The sequence below is a fragment of the Plectropomus leopardus genome, chromosome 17 (genome assembly GCF_008729295.1).
Source record: "Plectropomus leopardus isolate mb chromosome 17, YSFRI_Pleo_2.0, whole genome shotgun sequence".
In the NCBI taxonomy this organism is placed as follows: Eukaryota; Metazoa; Chordata; class Actinopteri; order Perciformes; family Serranidae; genus Plectropomus; species Plectropomus leopardus.
The window spans coordinates 14,461,578-14,486,924 of NC_056479.1; the positions used below are offsets into that span (position 1 = coordinate 14,461,578).

General features: G+C 41.7%; 1 protein-coding gene across 1 annotated transcript in view; it reads left to right on the forward strand.

Annotated features, from left to right (window-relative positions):
• Positions 1–4,430: 4,430 nt before the first annotated feature.
• The window catches only part of arhgap44a (Rho GTPase activating protein 44a), a 29,605-nt gene continuing 8,688 nt past the window's right edge, over positions 4,431–25,347 (forward strand). The window contains 15 exon segments of the mRNA XM_042505399.1: positions 4,431–4,749; positions 18,460–18,499; positions 19,361–19,480; positions 19,614–19,690; positions 19,855–19,966; positions 20,156–20,232; positions 20,368–20,482; positions 20,668–20,736; positions 20,925–21,006; positions 21,410–21,537; positions 21,913–22,024; positions 22,535–22,616; positions 22,796–22,876; positions 24,889–25,002; positions 25,112–25,203. Coding sequence (XP_042361333.1) covers positions 4,697–4,749; positions 18,460–18,499; positions 19,361–19,480; positions 19,614–19,690; positions 19,855–19,966; positions 20,156–20,232; positions 20,368–20,482; positions 20,668–20,736; positions 20,925–21,006; positions 21,410–21,537; positions 21,913–22,024; positions 22,535–22,616; positions 22,796–22,876; positions 24,889–25,002; positions 25,112–25,203 — 1,354 coding nt within the window. The 5' untranslated portion in view covers positions 4,431–4,696.

A 25,347-nucleotide genomic window follows, 5' to 3' on the forward strand; every position in this document is an offset into this window, starting at 1 on the left:
CATGTATTAATGTTTTAGCTACACATGCAATGCTTTTCCATACTTTGCTCTTTTATACTAACATTGCACTACTTCAGAATTAAATATTGTGCTTTTATCTCAATCATAAATTATGATGTTTCATTATAGATTACAATAAAACTTTATGTGCACGTTAATACATTATTGATCAGTATGTATCATATACTGCTTTACTTTGCAAGTCCCATCCTGCTGTGCTGTGATTAGTACTGGCTGTATTCATAACCTCTTTGTCCTAACCCTAACCATCTCTAACCATGAAACATCCGTGTGATGAGTATCGGCCAATCAAAGCACAATAGGGCAGGCCCAAGCAGTGGGGTTCATAATAACACATCACTGTCTAATCCATACACTGGAAACTTGATCTGTTCTGCACGTGTGCTGATATGATTGGGATTAGGTATTGACCTCAAATGGTTAAAGTCAGGATAGCCCACTGGTCAGGGGATAGGACCTGAACAACCTGGACGAATTGGTTTCTGGTACTGATCAGGTGACCAATGGGCTATCTTATAACCATTTGAAGTCAATGCTTAGCCCCAACTAACAACATGGTGCTGAGACAATACTGAGAAGTCCGTGTAGGTTTGGATTGCAATACATTTTTGATTGTGTTGTACTTTTTATTTTTCATGATCTGTCTTACTCTCCACCTGATTTGCTACTACTCGATGCCTTCATTGGTTGGATTGTTAAGGTTTAGAGGAATGGGATTGGTTTGGGTTAAGGTATGAATGCCAGAGTAAGCCATTCAGTGGCAGAGTAAGGTGGTGTAGGTAGGGTCATGTCTATCCTAGAAAACACAAATTTCCCCTTGTGGATGCACCTTTAAAATACAAAGAACTCAACAAGAGAATACATATGGAACAGCACAACACACAAACAGTGGTACAATAAAATTGCCATTCAGCTATCCTTCATAATTACATGACTGATGGGTGAGCACATCCACATCTTGATCCCCTAAACAGAAAAAAGCCCTCTATTGATATTCTAAAACCTACTATTTATCAAATGAGTGTGCTTGCATGTATGTACATGCTCTGTCTCCTAATGCAAACATATTCACAATACACTGCAGCAGGAGCTCACCACACCCCAACAAACAGTTATTGAGTTGATGCTCCATGTTTCCATCCAAGTTAGCTAATGGAAGGTGTGCTGTGAAAGGTAGCACCTTGCTGGATGATATGAAAGCACCATTTCCTCAATTTAAGTCTACACATTATAAATAGGATCTATGAATAATTGTGTTAAAGCAATTAAGCCACTGCCATCTGATACTTTTGTCCATGGAAAGAGGCTGTTTTATTTACAACTCTTTCTAGATGATCAGTCTCAAACATGCTGTCAGTGTTTAGTGCTCAGCTCGTGTCTCTCAACTCCAGGCCTAGTCACCTGCAGACCTGCATTTAGCGTCTAAAAGGTGTTTCTGATAACCGTCATTTTCTGTCATTTGATGCATGTTTAAACAGCCCCTGTAGTTTAGACCTGTAATATATTTCCCCCTCAGATGTCACAGCGTTTTCATTAGGCCTGGCGCTGGGCTTGCTGGGGCTCATTATGGCCCTAGATAACCCTTTAAAGACACACCACAAAGTCTGGCCTCAGCACTCAGGCTTACCTGAAAGGGCTGGTGTTACCTTTGTCTCTCCACACCCAGTTTGAAAGAGAGCTGTACCAGCTACAAAGAAAAGCATTCCACTCTGCTTTTTGCAAATTGTTTGAATCATATTGTAATATCAGTGATTGATCCCTGATTATATTGGGTGTGGGATTAACATAAAAGTGAATTTCTCTGAAATAAAAGGGGTACTGTGAGGCATAGCCAGAGGGTGTATGACTCACGGTGTCTGCCTGCTGCCTTGCAAACACCTCCTTGATGAATATGTCACACTTTTCTTTAATGACAGACCAAAGGCTTGTAGCAAACCACCCGTCACACACAGACTGATTGATCTGGGTATCGCAATGCTTTTTGTCTGAAGATAAAACACAAGCATGATGTACATGTTGAACCGACTAATCTTTGCCTCTGTTGACCGGGCAGCTTTTAACTTGAGCTCACAGTATGCCATTAGGTCCTTCCTAATGCTCTGCCCTAGTTTGTTTTGAGCGCTTGATACCTTAACATTTTGTTTCCAGCAAGACCTAATGACTGCATGCAAAGGTCTTGAAAGTGTTGCTCTGATACAGTGCCTCAGTGCAGCAACCACAAGGCATCCGTCTGACCAGGGCACTGTCAAACTGCGGCCCACATATCAGTAGCAGGAAGGGGTCATCAGGTGGAGAGGTTATGACCTGAGAGAAGGCTTCATTTGGAGAATTGGGAGCCAATTAGTCCCCAGCTGCCCAGTAGAGGAGCATTAGAGTGAGAGGAAGAGCACTCAGTCATCCCGCTCACTGAGAGGAACAGCAGGAGACCGCATGACGAATCGCTGTTCAAATTTTTTCTCTCTCATGAGATGCATGCTACAAACTTGGGAACTTGAAATCCACCTCTGAATTCCCTCGTAGTTTGACTTTATGTTCCGCCCTTGCCCTTTCTCTGCTCATTGTTGAGGGATTACCAGTGAGAGTTTCTGAAACAGGCCAGCGGATGTGAAGAATCATCCATGCTGATTTAGAAGTGTCCAGAGACGCTGTGGAGTAGTAAGTTTTGGGGGTTGGGGTTAACGTCGAGAAGACCCCTGGCGATGCTATTAGAAATGCTCCCTGCTTTTAAAGGGGGCCAGGGTGGGTGTCTGGACTGAGACTGGCCAGTTCGTCTGAGTGGGGACTAATGAAAACAAATGATCTGACAAGGTCAAAAGGTTGAGATCAAGGCTGAAGGAGCCCGCCCCTCTCAATTTCCAACTTGGGAGATTAATGAGGGTAAAGAACAGCCATTTCTCTGTATCACTTACTCCCTGAGGCCTGTGGACCCAACGGTAGCGTTGTGCAGCCCACCTGTTGGCCTTTTAAGGCCTTATGACAAAGAGCCAGAGGGCATCAGCCCTGACTCGGGGCTGTATCCGTTCTGTCCTATTCATGAGCACATCATGTTGCACTATCCAAGGCCTCCAACAGCCTCCTATTTGTCTTGTGTCAATTTTTACTCTTGACATTAGGGACAAAAGATAGTTGTATTCACATCTTTACCAGTATATACCAACATACATTCTCTCCCCTCTATTACTAAATGAATAATCAAATTGGAAATAAAACGACTTTATGCTCTCACGCTGCTTTGAAAAATTGCACTTCATAGAACCTTTTTGCCATGACTAATGGACATGCTTTTTAATTACACAGTTGTTGAAAATATTTGGATGGACTCAACAGATAATCATACACCAGGACAAGCATTTCACTTGGCATGTCATTTTGTTTAAGCGTGTTACACGGTAGCAGATATCCTGAGTAAACAGCAGTCATGGTGCTGAAGCCTCTGCTTCACGCTGTGGTGCTAAATATGGTTTATAGGACAAGACTGCTCCCTTCTGGACAGTTCAAACCAGCACCAAAATCAGCACAAACTCCAAAAATACATCATAACTGTGAAATCTACAGATTTCTTCACATAGCTATGATATTTTCCATACAGGGTCAGTTTTGAAGTGGTTATACAATTATGCATGCAATGTTGGTGACAGTGGTACTGTTACAAGCATCCCATTGTTACAACCTCTCATACTCTTTCTTCCTTATTACAAAAAACATATTTATTATCATTAACAATTACATTATGCTCACAGCAGCTTTAGCCAATGCATACAGAAGTATATTTTATCTGTTTGTTCCCTTTCAAATTTAGAAGTTAGCTTACCACTTTGTTCCCTTTAGCTGCATTGGTATATATTGGACACTAGATGGAGTTGTTATCCAGGCTGGCTCACTGCAATGACTACCTTATTGGACATTTATTACAATCTTTGTGTAAATGGTATTTCCCTCTCCATTCTATTTTATTATAGGATGGAAAGTAAATAATATCACATTAAATTATAATCAATGAAAATGTACAAAATGGCTGCAAATTCATAAATGTGAGACCTGATTTGTTTGAATTACTCTTCCTTTTATTTTCCATTTTTCATATATAATTTTATTAATGGAATGACGACAATACAAGCCTCCAGATTCTGTCGTATTTGTGTTTCCCAATGCCCACATTTGGTTGAATTTCTTTGTAGCCACTGCCTCAGGATTTGGGCAACATTATACTTCAGCTAATTCCATTGCTGTAATTGACTGCTTTAGTCTACACCGATAAATTGGATTTAAAGCACGTATCACAATAAACGCCTTTTTGATCACGCCTCACAGCCTCGTGGGTACCGGCGAGATCGGATTCTTTATTGAGGATCAGCCATGATTTACTACATTTCCCACACTGCATTGCTGCGCAGCCGCTACTTGTCACTGCTGTCGCTCTCTGCCTGTGAGTGCCCGCGGTGAATTGGTCCAGCATCCCTGCGCAGGCAGTGGGGCAAATGTAGATGTGAAAAAAATATATAATTTGAAAATATGTAATCGTGGAATAAGTTTACGGCGTCGGCAGCTTGCGATGAGGGAAGGAGAATATGGCAGACTGGATTTTGTGTTGCGCCTCTGTGGAGCACGGGCCGTTACATTGAGAGAAATAATGCGGAATATTTCTCCCTGTAGGTGTTAACGCAGAAAATACAAGATGAAGAAGCAATTCAATCGGATGCGACAGCTCGCCAACCAAACGGTGGGAAGGTAAGCAAACCCTCTCCGTGCGCTTTTCTCGCCGGGCCAAGTCAAAGGGAAGAGAAACCCCCAGTATGGCCCCGATAGGATGCAGATCACATCCATGCAAAAATGATGTCTGTTACATGTTATTTTGATAAATATATTGAATAGACAATCAGTGCAATCGTGCTATTTTTGCAGAACAAAAGATTACTCCATGTTCATGTTGGTGCTCCTATGCGTAATGTCCATTGAAAGAGGCTACCGCATAGGCAGCATGTAGGCGCATTGCCCCAGTAACCTGCCCACGGAAATACATTAAATATAGACAATCGCAGCATCATTAGAGACTACTCCCCTCTTTGAGACATGCCATCACCCCTGGAGTGTGAAAACACGCAAATGTGAAGTTACGGCGTGATTAAATTTACCTCCTGTCACAGAACCTGTCAATAGGTGAACGTGATGCAGACGGATGCGGTGTGGGCTGCGACGTGAGGGAAAATGGAAAAAGGCGCAATGTTTTCATTACGCAGTAATGTCAGCTGTGAGGAGGGAAGCACCTCCTAGGCGTGGGTTATCGAGTGCATGAATTCCTGAAGGTCGTATCCAGCATCTGCCATTCATCTAACATACTTTTTTGTTAGAATAATATGATTATATTCTTACCTCTTTAAAGAGGGTGCTTCATCATACCACTGTAGTTCATAAAAACCTGAATGAGGGGTTAATGTGGGAGGATTTTCCATCCCTCCCATTACTGTCCTGTACTTGCCCTGCATCTGGATGGTTCTGAAATCCCTTTCCACCTTCAGAAATAGATGCTCTGCGACCTTTTTACATAGATCCTATGGGTTTATCACTCCTCCCACCCTGTTTGTTCACCTCACAGAGAGGCAGAGCAGCTTGGGAAGCAGCGGGCCAGAGGGTGTTCTCTGGTGAGGATTAGGACCAGGAGGTGTGGGTCATTATTATTACAAGGCTGTGTGAGAGAGTGTCATGCACTCAGAAGGCAGGGGACACACCTTGCAGGCTCTGTTTGTGCTATCATTATCAGGTGGTTCAGGCTGCTTTTTCTATCTCCGGTCTTTTCATAATAATTTCTGTGTGACTCATTAATGTGTGTGGATGTGATTCTGGATATGTGTGTGGGCAGGTGGTTTGTGGGCCCTCATCTGAGCAAAGAAGGCAGAGCTCCCTTGTGTGTGTGCACTTATGCAGCCTTATTTGAATGCACTCCCCACATGTTGTGCATGCCAGTGCTGTTGTGAGTATAATATTTCTCTCACACTGCTGTTTTCTGAAGCTGTCTGTCTAATAAGAGCAGCAAGAGCTACCTGCTGAGGTGGCCTGCCTTTACCACAAAGCCATAATGAGCAACAACATTCTCCCAGAGCAGTCCTGGCCCCCTGCTAATGGTACCGACTGTTCACAGCTAGGACTGTCACTCTCAAACCCTTAGCTGAGCTTTGGATCAGGGCAACAAGTAACAGGTCTAACCCTTTGGTGACCTTGGGTAGTGTCACACATTGGTCATGTCATACAGAAAGAAATGGAAAGAAAGGAGAAGCCACAGCTGTGCCATCTATAACAACCTAGCCGGCAAGGCAAGTTAAAAGACAATGAATGAAGCAGGACCACACAGTACTTTCTTAGGCCAAAACCCAACAGACCAATTGTCCCTACCACTAAGCTCTTATCCTTTAGTCTTGTGCATTCCTGTCTAGAGGTAGGGGGTCCCAGTTCTGTTGTGATATAGGGGTAGGCAGTGGTGTAGTGGAGGGTATATGCACGCATACATGGTATACCTTCCACTTTTTCTGGCTGTTTACAGTATACCCATCTATCAGCCAAACAGCCATTGGAATATATAGGACAGTATACCCACTTCCTCCTCCATATGCACATATACCTAACAGTGCACTCACTTCATCAACTACAACTGCACTACTGGGGGTGGGACAAAGCTTTAGGGTTACATGACCCTCCAAACCGAGGGTTTTCAAAGACAAACTCCAAATTGATTGTTATGAGAAATAATTGGCAAGATCACTACACAAGCAACATAAGACACCCACAAATGTGGGTGGTTTTCTTACTTAATAAAGATTTAAAACTTATGATTACATTATCTTCATGTCTTTCTGTGTATTATGGTTCTTTCTTTTTAACAAGCATGCAAAAGATTGCAAGAAGTAGACTATGCTGATGTTTCAGTAGCTAACTAGTTAGCTATATACCGTAACATTGTACGTGCTGATTTGTGCATGACAGTTCCACATTGTGTCATATTTCCGTGTCACACTCCTCTCTTTGATGGCATATGACACTTGAAATGTTACTTAAGTCCAACAGCGAAGTTGCACTTGTTAGCACTCCTCTAATATCAGTTTAGACCGGCAGGGTTGGAGAATGGTTTACTAACATTAACCTACACAGTACTGCTAGTAGCCTATAATAAAGCAGCGTTCTTTTTAATTCGACGAGTTGTTTGTTTGATAGCATGAAACTAAGGTTGTGAACATATTGCGAACATCCTGACAACCGCAAAAGGAGGTCTGTGCTTAGACTGCATATTTGCAAAAATCTGGCAACACATGGCACATTGTTTTATGTAAACGTCAGCATCGTCGATGTATCAGGGTCTAGAAGGGTTGTCGCATTTCATGGGAACATTTCAACAACCATCCCTTGTGACTATTCAGAGGAGCAAGGTGGTACTTGAAAAGGAGGGATATTGGTAAAAAAAATAAGAAATGAGACTGTGCCAAAGTCACTTCATGGTCCTGTAGTCTTTCCATTAATGCTACAATTACACACAATTATGGAACCATAAGGTGCTCCTGATAAACCCTGTCCAATAAAAGTGTTTTTATGGTTTTGCTGAGAAAATAAAAACCTGGAGGATCCCTAAAGATCAACATGCTTTTCTTGTTCATGTATTTGAAGACTTTGCCACATTCTTGTCTATTGATAGTTTGAAGGAGTTGAAGAGGTGTTGTGCTGCTTTGGACCCTAACCACGAATGGTGACAACATCCCTAGATAGTACCACCCACAGAGGAGAAATGTGTAAGTTTGTGTGTGCATACATTATGTAGTGACTGTGTGTTTGGATCTATGTGTCCTTGCACACACATGCTTCAGTGTGTTACGTGGGTGGGGGTCAGACAACTGTGTGTATGTGCGGATTAATGAGGCATCTAAATGTAAACAGTCACACCAAACATTCCCATCATGCTACAGCTCTACTACTCTCTGTCTTTACTTAACACAACACTGGAGCTCCTTTTTTTGCAAGGAAGTGAATTTCATCATAATTTTAATAGTTGCTGAACACATCCAAGTACTATGTTGACTGATGTGGAGACGCTCTCGCTGTCTTTTCATTTTCTTTCCACTGGCTCGCCATTTGAGCTGCATTACAAGGCTCCTCCAGCATAAGTGTTACCCTGCAAAGCCAGGAATAAATTAGCAAATCAGGGAAAAGTCTGTTCATTAACGATTTCACTGATCACACTTGTCCTTGGTTTTGTTACCACCGAAGCTTGGGATATACTATTCTGCTGACTCAAGCGTCACCCATCTTCAGAGGAACAGGGGTTACACTGCTGGTTTGAGTCTTTGACCTTACTGACCGTCAGCAGTCTCAGTGGAGCCGTTAATACCGCTGACCAGTCTTCAGTCCCTTCAAAACAACTCAACAAATCCACAAAGATCCGCAAGACTGCCATGTTGGATGTTGTATGACTCTGATGGCAAAAATATGGGTGTGTGTATTGGCAGGACTGTGTATTTATTAAGAGATAATGAGTAAGCAGTTAGACATTTAATCCACTCACCTCCCTCTGGCATGTATTATCACATCTGTAATTGCGAGAATTTCTGCATTGACAGTATTGAGTCCTTTTTTAATGTGTGTCTTATATGTGATGGAGATTGAAGGTCTTTTTCAGTGGGGGGTTGGCGATCAGGTGTGCTGTGTCAGCATCTCTCTGGCTCTCAGAGGCTGCTGCTGCTGCTGCTTGCCTGGGTAGGATCCATGTCATGTGATCGCCTGCTTGACCAATCACCTCTGTGGAGCAGGACTTCATACTGGAGGATGTGCAGCCATGCATACTGTATAGCTAAAAGAAATGTGTTCTGGCACAGTGGGAGAGACAACAGGGTGTCACAGCTCTGTAAAGTGCAAGACAATATGCATGAATTTGTGTTTGTGTGAATGTAATTGTATTTTTGTTAATGATGATCAGTTTTGGTAGTTTAGCCTTATAGAAGCCTTTAGTTGTTTGCAAACCTCTGCATGATGTTAAAATCAAATTACAGGTATTTGGGTTTGTCTTTAATACGCATTGTAATTTTTGATGCTCTCATAAAAACCAAACAAGCCACGAAGAGATAACTCTGGTCCAGCCGGCTCCCACCCTCCATTTCTCTTGACCTAGTTCTCTATTCCCAACTCACTGCCCTATCTAGGTCTAGGACAGCCTGTTAAATGACTCCATGAGACAAGCCTGTTAGTGAATTTCACACATGAAAGAAAGGTGGAAACTAAACTTGAATGAAGCATTTTTATTCATTTTAAACTTGAAAAGGGCACCACTGTCTCTAGCCATAACTCTCTGGCCTCTATCTCTATCAAACCATCTTCACACTCTTCATCACTCACCTGTGTGATGTTCACCACCAGTGTATGGTAATAGCATTGTTCCTGCCCATGCCTTTAGGGTAGGCTTTGGCTCACCACTCTACGATGCAATTATCAGAAAATGGCAGCCATTTGTGGGCTGGCGGATGAGTTGAAGATGCTTTCTCTCTCCCGCATTGTCTCACTCTTTCTCTTCCATTTGACGCAGTAAGTGAATGCATTGCCAATGAGCTTGCATGCTGGCTTTTTACGGATTTTTAGTAGTGTCCATCGAAAGTAACTATACGAATGGGACACAGGAAGAGGAAGAAGGACACGAGGCAAACATAATGAAATGTGCATGTTTGTTTATAAGCAGACGATTACATGTTTATGTGTATGCACTTTGAATACTCCTTTACTTTAGTCAGTGGATGCAGACTTTGGCTATTGGACTGCCATTGGTTGCCTATTTAGGCTGAATCTTTGTGTAACTGTTTTCAAAATCCCCTTCATTTCAGGAAACACAATCCTCCAGGCTGACAACCTACACCTTGAAAATGGCATGCTTTGACGAAGATTTGGATTGTGCGATGACTTTGGTCTTTTGTTGAATTCTTGTAAAGATCTACAACAAATAAAACAACTTCTGAACACACCTGGCGCTCAAAAGTCAACATATTTTGCACAAAAAGGCCAGACTCCATTTCACAAGACTCTCATGCCCAGTGTTGATCTGTCTTCTGACATGACCATACGTAATTGATTTGCCACATCTTCTTACTCTGGTAGAAGGTTTGACCCCGATGTGTCAGTCTGTTCTACTTCACAGGAGCATCTGTGATAATGTCGTAGTAATGTTGTGCAAGAGCCATACAGCTTGCAAATTGTCCGTGGTTGTAAAGTGTCCAGGAAGTTTCTCCAGAGCAAAAGTATTCATATTCATATCATGAAATTATGTCTGTCTTTTTTTTATCAGCACAAGTTAAATCACACAGTCAACATATATCTGTGACTGTTTTTTGTAGCGTTTTCTTTTGTGGAAAATTAACCATTTTAATGACATTGCTGATGACACTATCTTGCAAGAGCACCAGGCAATGTTGTGATTATTTTAAAGAAACACAAACAAGCCAGCACATTTTTCCCCTATAGTAGAATGACAATCTGTGCTTTCAGACCTTTCTCTTGCACTGACACAGCCCCGGAGATAGGTCTTGCTACAAAAGACTACCTTTACTCTAATGTTGACAAGGGATTGAAAAAAGAAGATTATGCATAACTCATTACTGCATCCCTGAACATATTAATCTTATAAGCAAGAATCATCTTTGCCCGTTTTAACATTCAGTGCAGCATTTGCACATAAATGAGCATATGGTTGCTGACAGGTAGTATGAGATGTGGGAGGCAACCCTGTTGAATGCCGATACAGCATCTCCTCCTCTCCTCTCTCCCTTCCTCCGCCACCTCGTTGCTTTGAATCGCTGGCTTGGCGGATGAGGACAACACTGTGGAGATGTCAGAGAGAGTGGCCTTCACAGAGCAGGTGATTCACTGCTCCTCTGGCCTCACTTTTCTATAGTTTCTGGCTGTTCACATTGTCAAATCTTGACTGCAAAGTACACTCTCAGCATATTATTTAACGCCTCAAGGCCCTTTGATGGCAAGACTTTTATGTTTTGAGGCAGTAGTCATTGGCAATCAGAAATGAGTCATTACTTGTCCTAGATGGTGTAACTTTACTGAAAGACAGAGCGATTGCTTTAATTGCATAGTGTCATTCAGTGGTAGTATCAGAAGTCCATGATAACCCTGCCATAACCCTGTCAGTGCCTCTCAGCGATGGCATACTACACGATAGAGTTAGTGATAAAGAGCCTTTGTCAAGGGGCCATTTTGGCCATCAAAAGAGAGATGATGTAATATCAGACAGAAGCGCCGTTTCTCCCTTTCTATGTCACTGATTCAATCAAAAGACTAACCTCTTAAAGAGCCCCTGTACTGGTGATCCACTGCAAACTCCATTTATACTAGCACATGAAACATAGCATGAAACATTTATTTTTCAGTTTCAGATTCAGATTTCTTTTATAATTTTCAATATGTACTTCTATACATAAAGTAAGGCAAAATTATTTTTTCCCCAAAAGACAAAAACAGTGCAAGTCGTTAATAAATAGTAGAATAAAAAACAAGATAAAAGTCACAGTTCAAAAGCAGTCCCCATTGATCTGCTGCATATTAAAAGTGGATTTATCACAACTCTCTGTGACCTAGTCTGTTGCTCATGCTCTCATATCCAACAGGAAGTGACCTCGGGGCCTGACTGAAATGCAGCAAATGAATCGGATGCAATTCAAGCTGTGAGCCATTCAGGAGTGAGACAGGGTCTATACTACACATAGATACTGAAAGCCTTGCTGTGACAGATACCTTTTCAAGTTATTATCACAATGCTCTATTTGAATAACTTCAAGACATGTTTTCATTTATCATCAATACACAATGATGATAAATCATTGTGTATTGATGTATATTATATTGAATTGTCTCTGCCATAAAATGTGGATTATTGGAGTTATACACTCTGGTGGCATAGCCATTGTTCTTCATAAAGACAAATCATTGTATCCATCTCAGTGGCACTATTCTATCAGGTTATTGCTGTAAGAATTTTCAGAAAGCTTTACTGATAAGTCTTCTTAATTTATATCAATGTACAACCCAACACCTAAGCTACTTTAAATTCACTTAGCGACTGCTTCATTCTGAGTAAGCTGTGATTAAGAGGAGCTGCAGTAGAGTGGCATTGTTGTTAGAAATAACCAAGTTCTCCAAAGGAGACGGGCGACTCCCTATCAACATGCCCACTTCCTTCCATTCAGGAATGCCAATAGACTCAAAACAGGAAGCACTAATCCGCTAATAACAATTTCCTGTTTTGTTTACCTCTCATTGCCTTTTACTAGAGTTTCTGATTCTTTGTTTAAAATCTTGCTCTTTTATTATAGAAGATGATTCTTCATCTCCCGTTTCTTAGTAGAATTAGTACATTTGCTCTGGTTGCCTAGAAACGCTCATTTGGTATCAGCTGTTTTATCACATTTGTTCGGGTTTGTCGACCCACATGTTACATTTCCAAAAATGGCAGAGAATATTTTTTTAGAACTAAGAAAGAAAGATTGCTTATGACAACATTTTAATTTATGGCCCCAGTGGCCATAAAGTACAACACTCATCTTTGTTGCCTCACTTTGTTGTCTATTTGATGCTCTCTACTGGACGTGTGTGACATCATTTAGGTGCGATGTGTTTGTGCTGCGGCAGACTCCAAGTATAAAAGCACAGTTAAGTCACAGAGTGCTTCTTGTGGAGATTATTCACCATGAATAAAGTTATTAGAGATAACTCACTGCTTGTGTTTCCAGTGAAACGTTGCTGAATGCTGCAGGCTCTCTCTCTTTTCCTCTCTCTCTCGTTCGCTCCCTCCCTGGACATGTGTGTTTTTTGTGTGTGTGCGTGTGCACGACGCTTGCGTGCATGTGTGTATACACTCCTCTCACAGTTATTCTTGCATACTTAACAGATCTGTGACCTAGTTTGCTGGACAACTACAGTAAGTGGGTTTTTCTGTTTTAGTAACCTTGCGTCCCATCAGCCCTCCGCCTTGTCATTTGGGAGGAAACCGAGTGGGCCTCTGGATGCGTTTGCACGGCAAAGGTCTGGAGGAGAAAAAAAACAGTACATGGAGAAATCAGAGAGCGTATAGCATGAAAGCTGCTGTGTTTAGTGTGTGTGTGTGTGTGTGTGTGGCTGACTGTGGCTCTCATGCCAGCGCTCCAGGCCGTGTGGTGCCCTGCTGAGGCCCAGGGCCACCATTCTGCTCCACTACCCTCCCCTCGCAGCACAGGACCTAGCATGTAGCACAGCTCTTCCAGGCCCCAGAGTAAGCGCTTTTGTAAACCAGGCTAGCAGTTTGAGCAAACCAGAGCGTGACCACTTTCTTTTTGTTCAGATGAATCAGGAGGAACCTGTGGACGCAAAGTGCTACAGCCAACAGTTGGCTAGCTGCCAAAGCAATATGTTCAAGATGATGAATGCTATTTTATTCACATTTTCATTATGTCAACATGGATTATTCATGCTTTCATAAACCATGCACGGTGCTGGGGGGATGAGCACGAGGGTTTTAACATTAACATATCTCTTGATGGAAATATTTATTATATAAGACATACTTGTATGGAATGTGCAGCTGACATAAGCGGTCAACTGGGTATTTGGCTTTACTTCCAGCTTTTTGGAATTACAATGACTTGGAATGTTTAAGGTCTCTGGGAAAATTTTCACAATAAAATTACATTTCTTTTTGGCCAGCTGCAAATACAAAAGCCCAGATGTCATCACACAGATTCAGACCTTCCTCCTTATCAGCATTTTGCTAACATTACCAAAGGTGGAGAGGGAATTATTTAAAGTCTGGGAGTCAATTTCTCTGTGTGAATATCGTCTTAACCAATTTGTCTTCCTCCAATTTTCTGCGGTTTGAAGATTTGTGGTTCTTTTTTCACTGACACATCAAATAAGCAAGCAAAATTTTGTCAGCTTTTGAAAGTATTTTAAATGTTTTGGTCTGAAAGGTTAAATCCAGACACATTTCATCATTTTGGCTTTAGTTAATTAATCTGTGTATTTATAGATGTGTGTGTTTGTGTGTGTGTGCATGTTTGTATTGAGTCATCATCAGCTCCAGGTAAAGGAATGCCTGCAAAGTGGCAGATGGTTGGCATAACCCTGGCAAAGTCTTTCTCTCCCTCCATGCGCACACCGCCCACATGGCTGCCAAGTCTCCCACGTGTTTACTTTCCTCTCAGGGCTCATTCTGCACACTGTTTGCCGAGAGGAATTTCACTCCTGTCCTCACCTCCAAAAACTCCTGCAAGTTTTCTTTCCATCAGATCAGCAACCATAATACCCCCTGCACTGTAGTCCAGCCCGTGCAACACTATTTTGTCTCAGTGCTTTCACAGGCCGGTTATGTATGATACTGCTTTCCTCAGAGGAAATACCACTTTCTGAAAACAAACAAGCTCAAAGCACAAGACAGTCTGCTGTCTTTGAAGATAGGCAAAAATCTGTTTGAAGTCTGGGTCATAATGGCCACATCAGCTGTGGTCAGCGAGAACACACCACGTCTGCATTTTAAACTTTCACTGACTTGTTCTAAACAGCAAATGTAATGACGCCATCCTCTTGGAGTGCATTGAATCCACCTTCCCCTAGTCACAAGTCTTTAGGGAAAAACACTTCCACAGTTGCACAAACACACTGAAGACAAACAGAAAGAGTGATAGGAATATGATGGCCTCCCTCTATTGTATCACTCTAACATGTGTAGCTGTCATATTGTTTGGAGAGTTTGATGGTTATCCTGTCAGTAGAGCTCCAGACAGCCAGGCCGGAGAGCCTCACAGGTTGGCCACTTATCTCTGCCAAACATCGCCAACAGACAAGCTTCTCCACATCCCCGTCACTGCCAACCCTCCCTCCCCATCGGTGCTGTAGGTCCGTATTAGGAAAGATATATAGGCCTACTTGCTTTCTAACTTTTTCATGTTGGTGTCGACAGCCAGTTCGTTTGTGAACGTAATTCTTTACATACTTGGCCATGTACTACATATGTTACTGGAGGATTATCAGGATATCAGAAAGCTCAGACCATATTATACTTTCGGATTAGCATAATGTAAACAAGAACACATATGAATGTTGAAATTAGCCCTAAATAACAAAACCAGCCCCTTCAAACATATTTATTTCTGTTTTAAAATTGGGCATTTTAACATGGGGGATAATGGGGACTGACTTGCATTTTGGAGCCAGCTTCAAGGATCCATTCAATGAACTGTGTTGGCTTCATTTTTCAGCCCTGGAGACTGTTAATTCTGAGTCTTAGCACATAATAAAAATGACAATTAGGGTTCTCTTGTTTGGTGAGGACTTACGTTTCATACCTACCCCATTCAACCCTAACCCTTTTATAAAAGGAATGGGGCTCAAACCTCCAAGGACTATGTCCATTAAATCTTAAGTCCTTAATCACTCGGCCATCCTAGTGCATTGATTTGAATATCATGGTGTTGCTTGTTGGCCATCGAATGAAAGCCAGGCTTTTCACTAACTGGAGCACTTACTGTTATTGTGGGTAGGGCATCTTGTGGAAGTATAGAGATGATTTCTGATGCCGCATTTTCACCAGATCTGGTAATGACAGGCATCACAAAGCTTTCTATTCATTTTCCATAGGGCAGGAGAAACAGTCACACAATCTATGTTCGTAATGTTACGGTGAGTGTGGAGAATATGTTTTGGTCTGTATTTGCATAAAGAAGACTGGATTTAACTTGATGCAAATAAGTCCATCCGGCGTGATACACCTGATTGACAAAACCTGGACCAAGCTCAAACCAGGCAAAATGTGACAAGATTCTGCAGTGACACTGCTTGTTTCTAACCTCAAATGTTTTCAGAAATAGATTATGGTGGATTGTTTAGACAGAATAGAGTTAATGAGCAAGCCACCATGTTGTTTCCTATTTGACAACGCAAGTAGAGAACAAGAGATAACCAACTAGCTGCGCATTCATCCCATCAGGTGCATAACAAAGCTAGTCGTGAAGAGAATTGAAACCCACCTAGTTTTTCAGTGGATACGCCTATGAAGTGGCACACAGGATATGCAAGGCAGCCAATATGTGCACCAAAATCATATTTAAAAGCAAGTATATGTGATCTTTAGGTCCCTCAGCTGCCAGAGGCCCTCTAGGGAGACCTCAACCAGCCAATGCATGATGCCCTTTAGACAGTGACGAGCTCACAGTTGCACTGCAGACCTCCGGGCTACACACTCAGCATGGTATACATGTGACAATCTTATCTGCAAGGTCTTTTTCAGAACATGGAGCTTAAGAGATTTTTAGAGGCTGTTGGAGTGTTGCAGAGAAACGGAGCCAAACTTTAGAGCTTGAGTTATTTTTATACCCCTTTGTCATGTAATCAGCAATCTGCAATCACACTTATCCTTGCAAATCATGCCAGAAACTTCTCACTCTGCCATCATCCTCTCTTTCTCTTTTAGGCCTACATGTGCACAAACACATAGTTATGTATTTTTTCCTCCTACCTCAGTGAGCAGAGTCGTTTTCCAACAGGCTGGCTGTGATTAAATCCACTGGTACATGGTTTGACCCAGTTCCCAGAGCTCCATGCTCACATCTTGGCACCGAGAGCAGTGATGCTAATAACTGACATCATTAAGGCTCAGCTTTCTGTTATTGGCAAGTAAATATGGAACATGTATACATGATTACATGTCAACATGAAACAGACTCTCTTCCATCCACTTATTTTCTGTCATTCTTAGACTGTGATCTCCTTCAACACTTTAGTGCAACACAGAATGCTACAATGCTGTGTCTTTGACGGACTCGGTGACAAGGCATCATACATGAAAAGAGCATTTTAGTTATGTGCTGCTAATGAGTTTTCATCTGACTGATGAATGATGGTGCACAAACCAAGGTCTTTTCCATTCTCTTGGTCAACACTTAGATGAATTCAGATTTTGTTTTTAAATAAATGACAAAAAAACTATTATTCACAACTGGCATTGGCATGATTGGGGCACAATGGCAGGAAGAGGTTGTGCTGACAGGAAGGGGAAGTACAGAGAGAAAGTGCGCACCACTGGGTGGCTGCTGGGGGTCTGCAGGTCTGGTTTTGACTCATTTCAGGAGGTGGCCTACAATCCTTCTGAGTAGGAAATACATGTTATCCTCCACTCTAATAAGGCAGCTCTGATAGGATTGTTGCTTTAGATGTGTGCATTGTTGTGTCCAAGTGTGGAAGGGTATTCTCGCAAAACAACCCAAATTGATGTAAGATTTACAGTCCTATAAGACAATTTGCCTATTTTATTATTTTTTTAAGGATTATAAAAAGCATATTAAGCTCTGGGAAATCTGCTTGCAGAAAAAGTACTAAAGTCTTAAAATATAAGCTGTCTGAACTGAGCTGACACTATATATTTATGATATCTAGTGGTTTGCTCTTTTCTAAGCTTATGGCTCATTCAGTACTCCGGATGAGTAGTTTTATCTGCTTCAGCAGCAGTGCAGCTCTGCCCTTTCCTTCAGTCTTTGGCTCAGTCTCCAGTCTGCTGGATTCACAGTGGGATGTGATGCTTCTCAGTGGGAACTGGCATATTTGAGTCAGTGGCCTTTGCTCGCCGCTGTCCTGCTTGTTTCGCTCGCACTGGTGCCAGAGCACTCTAGCGAGTTATGAATAGTTTGCCTGATAGTTAATGTTTTCTTCTTATGCATTGTCAAAGATCATGACTAAGAGAGGCAGCCACACACTCGCATGCTCACTCACACATGCTTCAATGGGACAGGTGCACGGATGTGGCACACCCATTTGGAGCACTGCCACACTGATGATGTGCAAAAAGCCAGTGAATGAGTCTACATCCAATGCAATACAGTTGGGACTTTATTTCACAACTGTAAAGCATTTTGGCAAACACACATCCCATATGAAATACATCTGAATACATGTGAGACTCAAATCACTACAACTAGCATGTCATCACAGGCTTATAAAAAGAGTTTTATTACGTGAGATGTCACATCTTCACATGTTCTGCAGTTGGAATGCTTCAGTTTCTCCCCTGTGTGTCATTAGACAACAACTAAAATAGCATATGGTGATAATAAGAAATGGATACGTCTTACTTTTTTTAAAGTTTCTTTTGGAAGGAACATGTTTTGTGCTCTCACGTTAGAGTACAAAACCAGTCTGCAATAGTCACAGGCTGTGTAGCTTAAGTGACCTAAAGGAGGACATATCAACTGTCAGCAACAACTGTCAAAAGTTCGGTCACTATGACTTAAAAGAAATATTTTGTTTTTTCCTGGCTTTTCAGTGCACAAAGCTGCATTTACTGGTAGAACTGATGCAATGTAGAAACAGGTGTTAAAGTCTGCTAGAGCTTATATTTATGTTGCCTCCCTTGGATCCCCTAACCATTTTACACTTTTATCTTTACAGGGCAGAAAAAACAGAGGTGTTAAGCGAGGACCTGCTACAGGTAAGCTATGGTGTAAGAATGTGTGCTTGCGTGTGTGTGTGTGTGTGCGTGCGTGCATGTGTATGTGTATGTGTGTCTAAGTAGGGAGAGTGAACAGGTGCTTGATGAAATGATGGTCTCATAGCAGTTAGTGCTGTCACTGGTCATGCTCTGTTAAATAAACAGGTGTAAATAATTTGATTATGATGGCTGTGTTTGACCATGATAGAGATCAGTAGCTCTAATGGTTCCGTCTTGTGGCCCCTCACAGCAAAGCAAGGTCTCATCATCACAGGCTTACATCCTGTATATCCTAAAGCAGTTAAAGAGTGATTCCTCGTCCTCATCACTGATGTTTTATTTGAACAGTTATAGAGGAAGGAAGAAGTTTTGTCACCGAAAAATCAGAAAGCAAAACAAGATTGCAGGAATGTTTTTTTCTTCTCTCCTATTTCTTTGATCATCTCATAATCTCTCATGGGCACTTTCAGTCTCGGTGTGAGACTAATAATTTGTCATGAGATGCAAAGCATGTGGACCCAAATGCAGAAGACGGCAGGCAACAGGAACTCAAAAAGATTTTATTTTAGTTAAACAGTAACTATATGGAGGGGTATAAACCAGCACCTTTAAATATCTAATATCTTTCCTTTGTGCATATGCATAACTTGTGTGTAATTCATCTGTACCATAAAGACAGGAGCAGGTGCTGATTTGTGATGCTGTATGAGAGATGTCTTTTTAGAGAACAGAGTTGTGTGTTGTAATGCATGGGTGTATGTGTTGTTTTTGATGTGTGTGTGTGTGTGTGTGTGTGTGTGTGTGTGTGTGTGTGTGTGTGTGTGTGTGTGTGTGTGTGTGCGCGTGTGTGTGTTCTTCCAGGTGGAGAAGCGTCTGGATCTGGTCAAGCAGGTGACACACAGCACTCACAAGAAGCTGACTGCCTGCCTGCAGGGTCAGCAGGGGACTGATATGGAGAAGAGATCGGTCAAGTCACCATCTGTGAGTACCTGCATCCATCATTCAAACACTGAATACTGATGCAGACTGATGTGTGATGATGCAGCATTCATAACTTTGTTTGATTCTCACAGATGGTCTAGTAATAGTATAATAATTTTTTCTTTGCTGTCAGAAAAAACTACCGCTTACGATCCTGGCACAATGTATGGTCGAAGGGGCGGCAGTGTTGGGGGACGACTCTCTCCTGGGGTAAATTAACAGGCCTTTGCTCACACGATATCCTACACACACTGCACACACACAGAGTCATCTTTAATTATTGATTTGGAGATTGAATTCTTCTTTGTCCTCATTACCCTTGTCTGCATTTTAATTGCATTTGATTGCCTGTGACTTTGGCTGTTACCAAACAGGAAGATGCTGAAGATGTGCGGGGAGACGGAAGAGAAGTTGGCCCACGAGCTCATCCAGTTTGAGTTCCAGATAGAGAGAGATGTGGTGGAGCCCCTCTATGTTCTCGCTGAGGTGAGCACTAATTAAGACATAACACCTCCCTGATATGGCTGAATTAGAGAGCCCCACTCTGTCACTTTTTTTCATTTCTGATATTACTTACAGAAATTAGAAGCAGAGCATGGTCCTCATTTGCATAATAGTGCTGCTCTTTTATTCCCTGAGTTGACTCCTAATCCTCCACTTAATTCTCTTTTGTAGGTGGACATTCCTAACATCCAGAAACAAAGGAAGCACTTAGCTAAACTTGTCTTGGACATGGACTCTGCTCGGACAAGGTGACGTCCACTTTAAAAAGCCAGACTGCTCTTCTTCATTTATTTTTTACACAAAGGCTCAGGTTTTTAATGTCGGCAGGAAGCATGACATATCCAATGCTGCTTTCTTTTTCTTTTTTTTCCTCTTGCCCATAGATATCAGCAGTCGTCCAAGTCATCCAGTCACCCGAGCACGCTGCAGCCCGGCGCCAAGTCCGAGTCCCTTAGAGAGGAGATGGAGGAGGCAGCCAATCGGATGGAGATTTGTAGGGTGAGTCACCAGTTAGAGTCACTCAGATATTTGTCCCTCCTCTAGCCCCTTTACACTCCATTTGATTTATTATCCTCTAGCATGTATCAGACACAAATGGACCACAATGCCAGGATGATGTTACACTTCTGTGTTTTACTTTAGTGAGATCATTGCTTATGCTTGCTCTTTGCTTTCTGTTTCAGGATCAGTTATCAGCAGATATGTACAGTTTTGTGGCCAAAGAAATAGACTATGCAAATTACTTTCAGACAGTAAGTATGTTTTTTCATCACTTGTATTTTCAGTGGGAAAAATGTTCTTTCTTCACTGCAAATAAAATATTTTCTCCCACATTAGCATAGGTTACAGTAACATTGTAGACAATCTCATAACATTACTTTGCATTATAAGATACAGACATGTCTGGGATTGCTTGTTTTCATATCTTCTCCTTCTATAGCTAATAGAAACACAGGCTGAATATCACAGGAAGTCATTAGAGATTCTTCACAGTATCCTGCCCCAGATTAAAGCGCACCAAGGTGAGTCTTCGTGTGTGTGTGTGTGTCTGCTCCAATTCTGCACCTACAGCAATATCAAGATGAGAAGTAATTGAGTTAATAGCCCTGACATGTCACCTAACCATCTCATTAGACTATAATTATCCACCTTAACATTTATGCTATCAGCTAGTTTGCATGTGCTAAACCAAACAGAGGTCTTAAACATCACATTTTCCAAGTAACAGAAATAAAGACGCAGCACCAGAAAATTGTTGAACCTTGAAAGTCACAGTAAACTGCAGTTAGGATTTTAACTAATGGATGTGGACTCTGAACTTTATATGCAGTTTTTGGTCTTATGTTGTTCAGGAGGAGGATGCAGCTAAGGTGCGTGGGTTTGTTTGTATCTGTGTGTGATTCCAGCCGCTGTTTTGTGTTGCAGAGGCGTGGGTGGAGAAGCCATCGTTTGGCAAGTCTCTGGAGGAACACCTGAATATTAGTGGAAGAGAGATAGCTTTCCCCATCGAAGCTTGTGTCACCATGCTGTTAGAGTGTGGCATGCAAGAGGAGGTATAGGACACACACAAACTCACACCTAGACATGTAATTTTAGGTTTAGGCTAATATGCATATTGTTGTCATCTTTAATCCATGCCATGTCATTTTATACCTTCTCAGACTGGAAATTCAAAATAGTTTTTTATCTGCTAGACTTTTGAATTAAAATTGAAATAAATTGAGGATGGAGAAAATGGACAAGAAGGAACAGCTTTGCAACAGGAAACAAGAGTACAACCTACCTGTTTTTAGCTTATGGACCACAACAGTATTGCTGTGTTATTACCAATTTCAAGTACACAACGATTGAGGCTATTACTTTTGTACAGGACCATGTTAGATGTGATAATTACGGATGATTATGTGTTTCCTGTATGTGGGCTGCAGGGTCTCTTCAGAGTGGCTCCATCAGCCTCCAAGCTTAAGAAGCTGAAAGCGTCCCTGGACTGCGGAGTTCTGGATGTTCAGGAGTACTCCTCCGACCCACACGCCATCGCAGGTGAACTACACCCACACACATGCCTTGTTCAAAGCCCATTTCCATAACAACAACCCCTACACTGTCATTGCAAGTCAGGATAAAAAAAAAAACAGCGAAATATATCTATGTTAAAGGCAGTTCTTTTTACTCAACATCTGTTTTTGTTTGTATCTTGGAAAGGTCATTTTTATTGTACAAAAGTTTTCAGATTGATTTTGGAGCTGGTTGGTGGAAAATTTGCTTCATCGGGCAACATAACAGTTACCAAGGAGTCTTCATCAGCGCCGCCCTCAGTGTTTTTTATCCTGAAGGCTTTCTGTTCTAATATTGCTGTGCATTTCACACATTAGCATGAAATCTGTGTTGAGCAATCTGAATCTGGCAGCTGCACTAGTTGCAAGGGCCTGCTGGAGGGGAATGGAGATATAGGGCATGGCCTCGCCAGTGCTCTGAAGAGAGAAAACAACTCTCCCCTCCTCTAAAAAAAGCAAACCAGTTTTTACTCTCTCCCTGTTTTCTCACCCAAAGGGGCTCTGAAATCATACCTCCGTGAGCTCCCCGAGCCACTGATGACCACTGAACTTTATGATGAATGGATTCAGGCCTCCAAGTAAGTTGCTGTTTTCTTAATAATTGCATTTACTTTAGTTATGCCATTGGCCTCGATGGAAAATGGAAAACAGTCCAAAATCTTTTTCAAGGGTGTCTTAACTGCCAACATGAAAAATGGTGACATTTATTAGTAAGTGGAGCAACAGTAAATCATAATGATTTTTTTTTAATCCCCAGCATTCAGGATATGGACAAGAGACTACAAGCATTAATGGCAGCATGTGAAAAACTCCCCACAGATAACTTGAACAATTTCAGGTCAGTCGCTTTCCCTCATTTTCTGTCCAATCATTTGCACATTGTTCCCATGTGGTCAGGAAGAAAAAACATTGTGAGATAGCAGGGAAGTAAGATTTTAATAAAATTCCCTTATAAACATCTCTGTTCTAATTACTAATAGGCTAAACAACCAGTTCTATCTCACACAGGCTCCACCTTCTACTGGATACTAGGGTAATACTGTTCTCCAATCACAAGCATGCATTTACCGACTGAAATTTCATAAATGTGGTCAGCCAATCAGGATGTGCCTACCCAAGTACTTACAGACCCCACAGTGTATAAGCACCATTATGCTGTTTGTCATCCTACACCCTCTTCAACAAGCAGCGCAGCAGCAACAGGACCCCAAGGTAGAGGGCTACCTGAGTATGTGCAAACCCCAAACAATATAACCGAGCACCACAGCATTGTCTGTCATCTTGTTGCCAATGATGGCAATTTGCCCTCTGATCACCCTCCCACTGTGGTATACGCACACTCTACATGCAGTGTGGCAGTGTCTTTGGTCTTGTTCTGCAGGGTGAGTGTTGAGGACATATCTACGCCATCATCTTGGTCTTTCGACCCCTGCAGTATTAGACCACAGTCCATACAATTTGTTTGCATTCCACCTGGGTTGGCTTGGGCACCATACCTCTCCACTATGGCGGCCTAGGATATAAATAAGTAAGCAGGCTGAAATCAATGACCGATAGCCAGTCAGGATCAGTGTGGCTGGGTTGATGTTATGTCACAACAGGGCGTTCATTCATTGGGCTCCACCCACTGTACCCACAGAATCCATTAGAGGCTGGAGCCTGTGTGAGATAGTACAAAGGTTACGATAACGTAACCCTAGTTCTAGCACAGGTGGAGACCTGTACCTAGAGGCCCTGTCATTCTTACGAGTAAAGTCAAGTCCAGTCAAGTCAGTTTTATTTATAAATCACAATATCACAAATCACAATTTGCCTCAGAGGGCTTTACAGCATACGACATCCCTCTGTCCTTAAACCGCTTATTGAGGAGGGTGTAGGATGATAAACAGCATTGTGGTGCTCCCTTATATACTACACTTAGGACCACACTTATTCGGGTAGGCAAGTCCTGATCAGCTGGCCACGTTTATGCAATTTCAGTGGGCAAATGCATGCTCTTGATTAGACAAGAGAATTACCCATAGGGTCCAATGGGGGAGGCTCCGTCTGTGCTAATAGAACTAGGGTTACAATGTAGTAACTTTCAGTTTCAACATGTTCTGTGAAGACAGCCTGTAATGTATGCGCCCTATCATTTAAAACAGAAAGGCGACTGCTTAATGAAAGATCATTATCAAACAAGTCTTTTCTGATCAGTTACATGATAAGTAGTCATAAATTAGATCTTGTGTTGCTTACAGAAACTTGGCTTGATTTGAATAACAGAGCAGCTGTTCTTATTGAATCAGCATCCAAAAGTTTTAACTTCATTGATCCCCCGAGAGTTGACAAGAAAGGGAGAGGAGTAGTTGGTTTCTTCCAGACATGTTTCAGTGTATCATTGGGAGTCTTTTTAATGTTTGAATATCTTGCTGCTGTACTGAAAGGCTCTCTGCGTGTTGTACTCCTGATTATATATAGACCGCCAAAGTTTTCCAGTAGTCTGATTGATGAATTTACTGAACTGCCATCCATTATGTCCATTACATATGACTGCCTGTCTACATCAGGAGATTTCAACATTCTTATTGACCACCGAAATTATGACAGTCATGAACTGAATAACTTATCTGACACTTTTGGACTGGACAACGGGTGCCATACCTGAGATTTATTTATCACAAGGTGTCCTAAACCATCATTTGTAATGACTATTGATGTTGCTCTGCCTGATCATCTTTGCATTTTTTTGATGATCTCTTACATGCCCACTTCAATCTGAATTTACCCTTTAAAACAATATGTCTGACAAAACAGAATAAATAAGGTGTAAAATTAATTTTAAGATGCACTCTTATTTAAATCCCTCAGATATCTAATAAAATTTTTAGCCAAGCTGAGCGACTACCAAGACGCAAACAAGATGACTCCTGGTAATATGGCGATTGTTCTTGGCCCTAACCTACTTTGGACGCACACTGAACCGTATGTATTTTTAACTCAGCTATTTTACATGTATGAAATTTGTTTGATTCTTACCTGAACTTGTCACATGAGGATTATATTGTATTTCAATTATTTTCCTTCTTTCCAGGAACATGACAGAGATGATGACCACCCTGTCCCTACAGATTGTTGGCATCATTGAGCCCATCATCCAGCATGCTGACTGGTTCTTCCCTGGAGGTGGGAATCACTATTATGTATGTAATATTATAGTCAGGCTGAGCAACATGTCAGTTTTTACTGATCTTCCATCATTTTACTCATTTTACTACTATAATGGGATTTCAATGACCCAGTTTTGATCAAATTAACTTATCAAAGCAA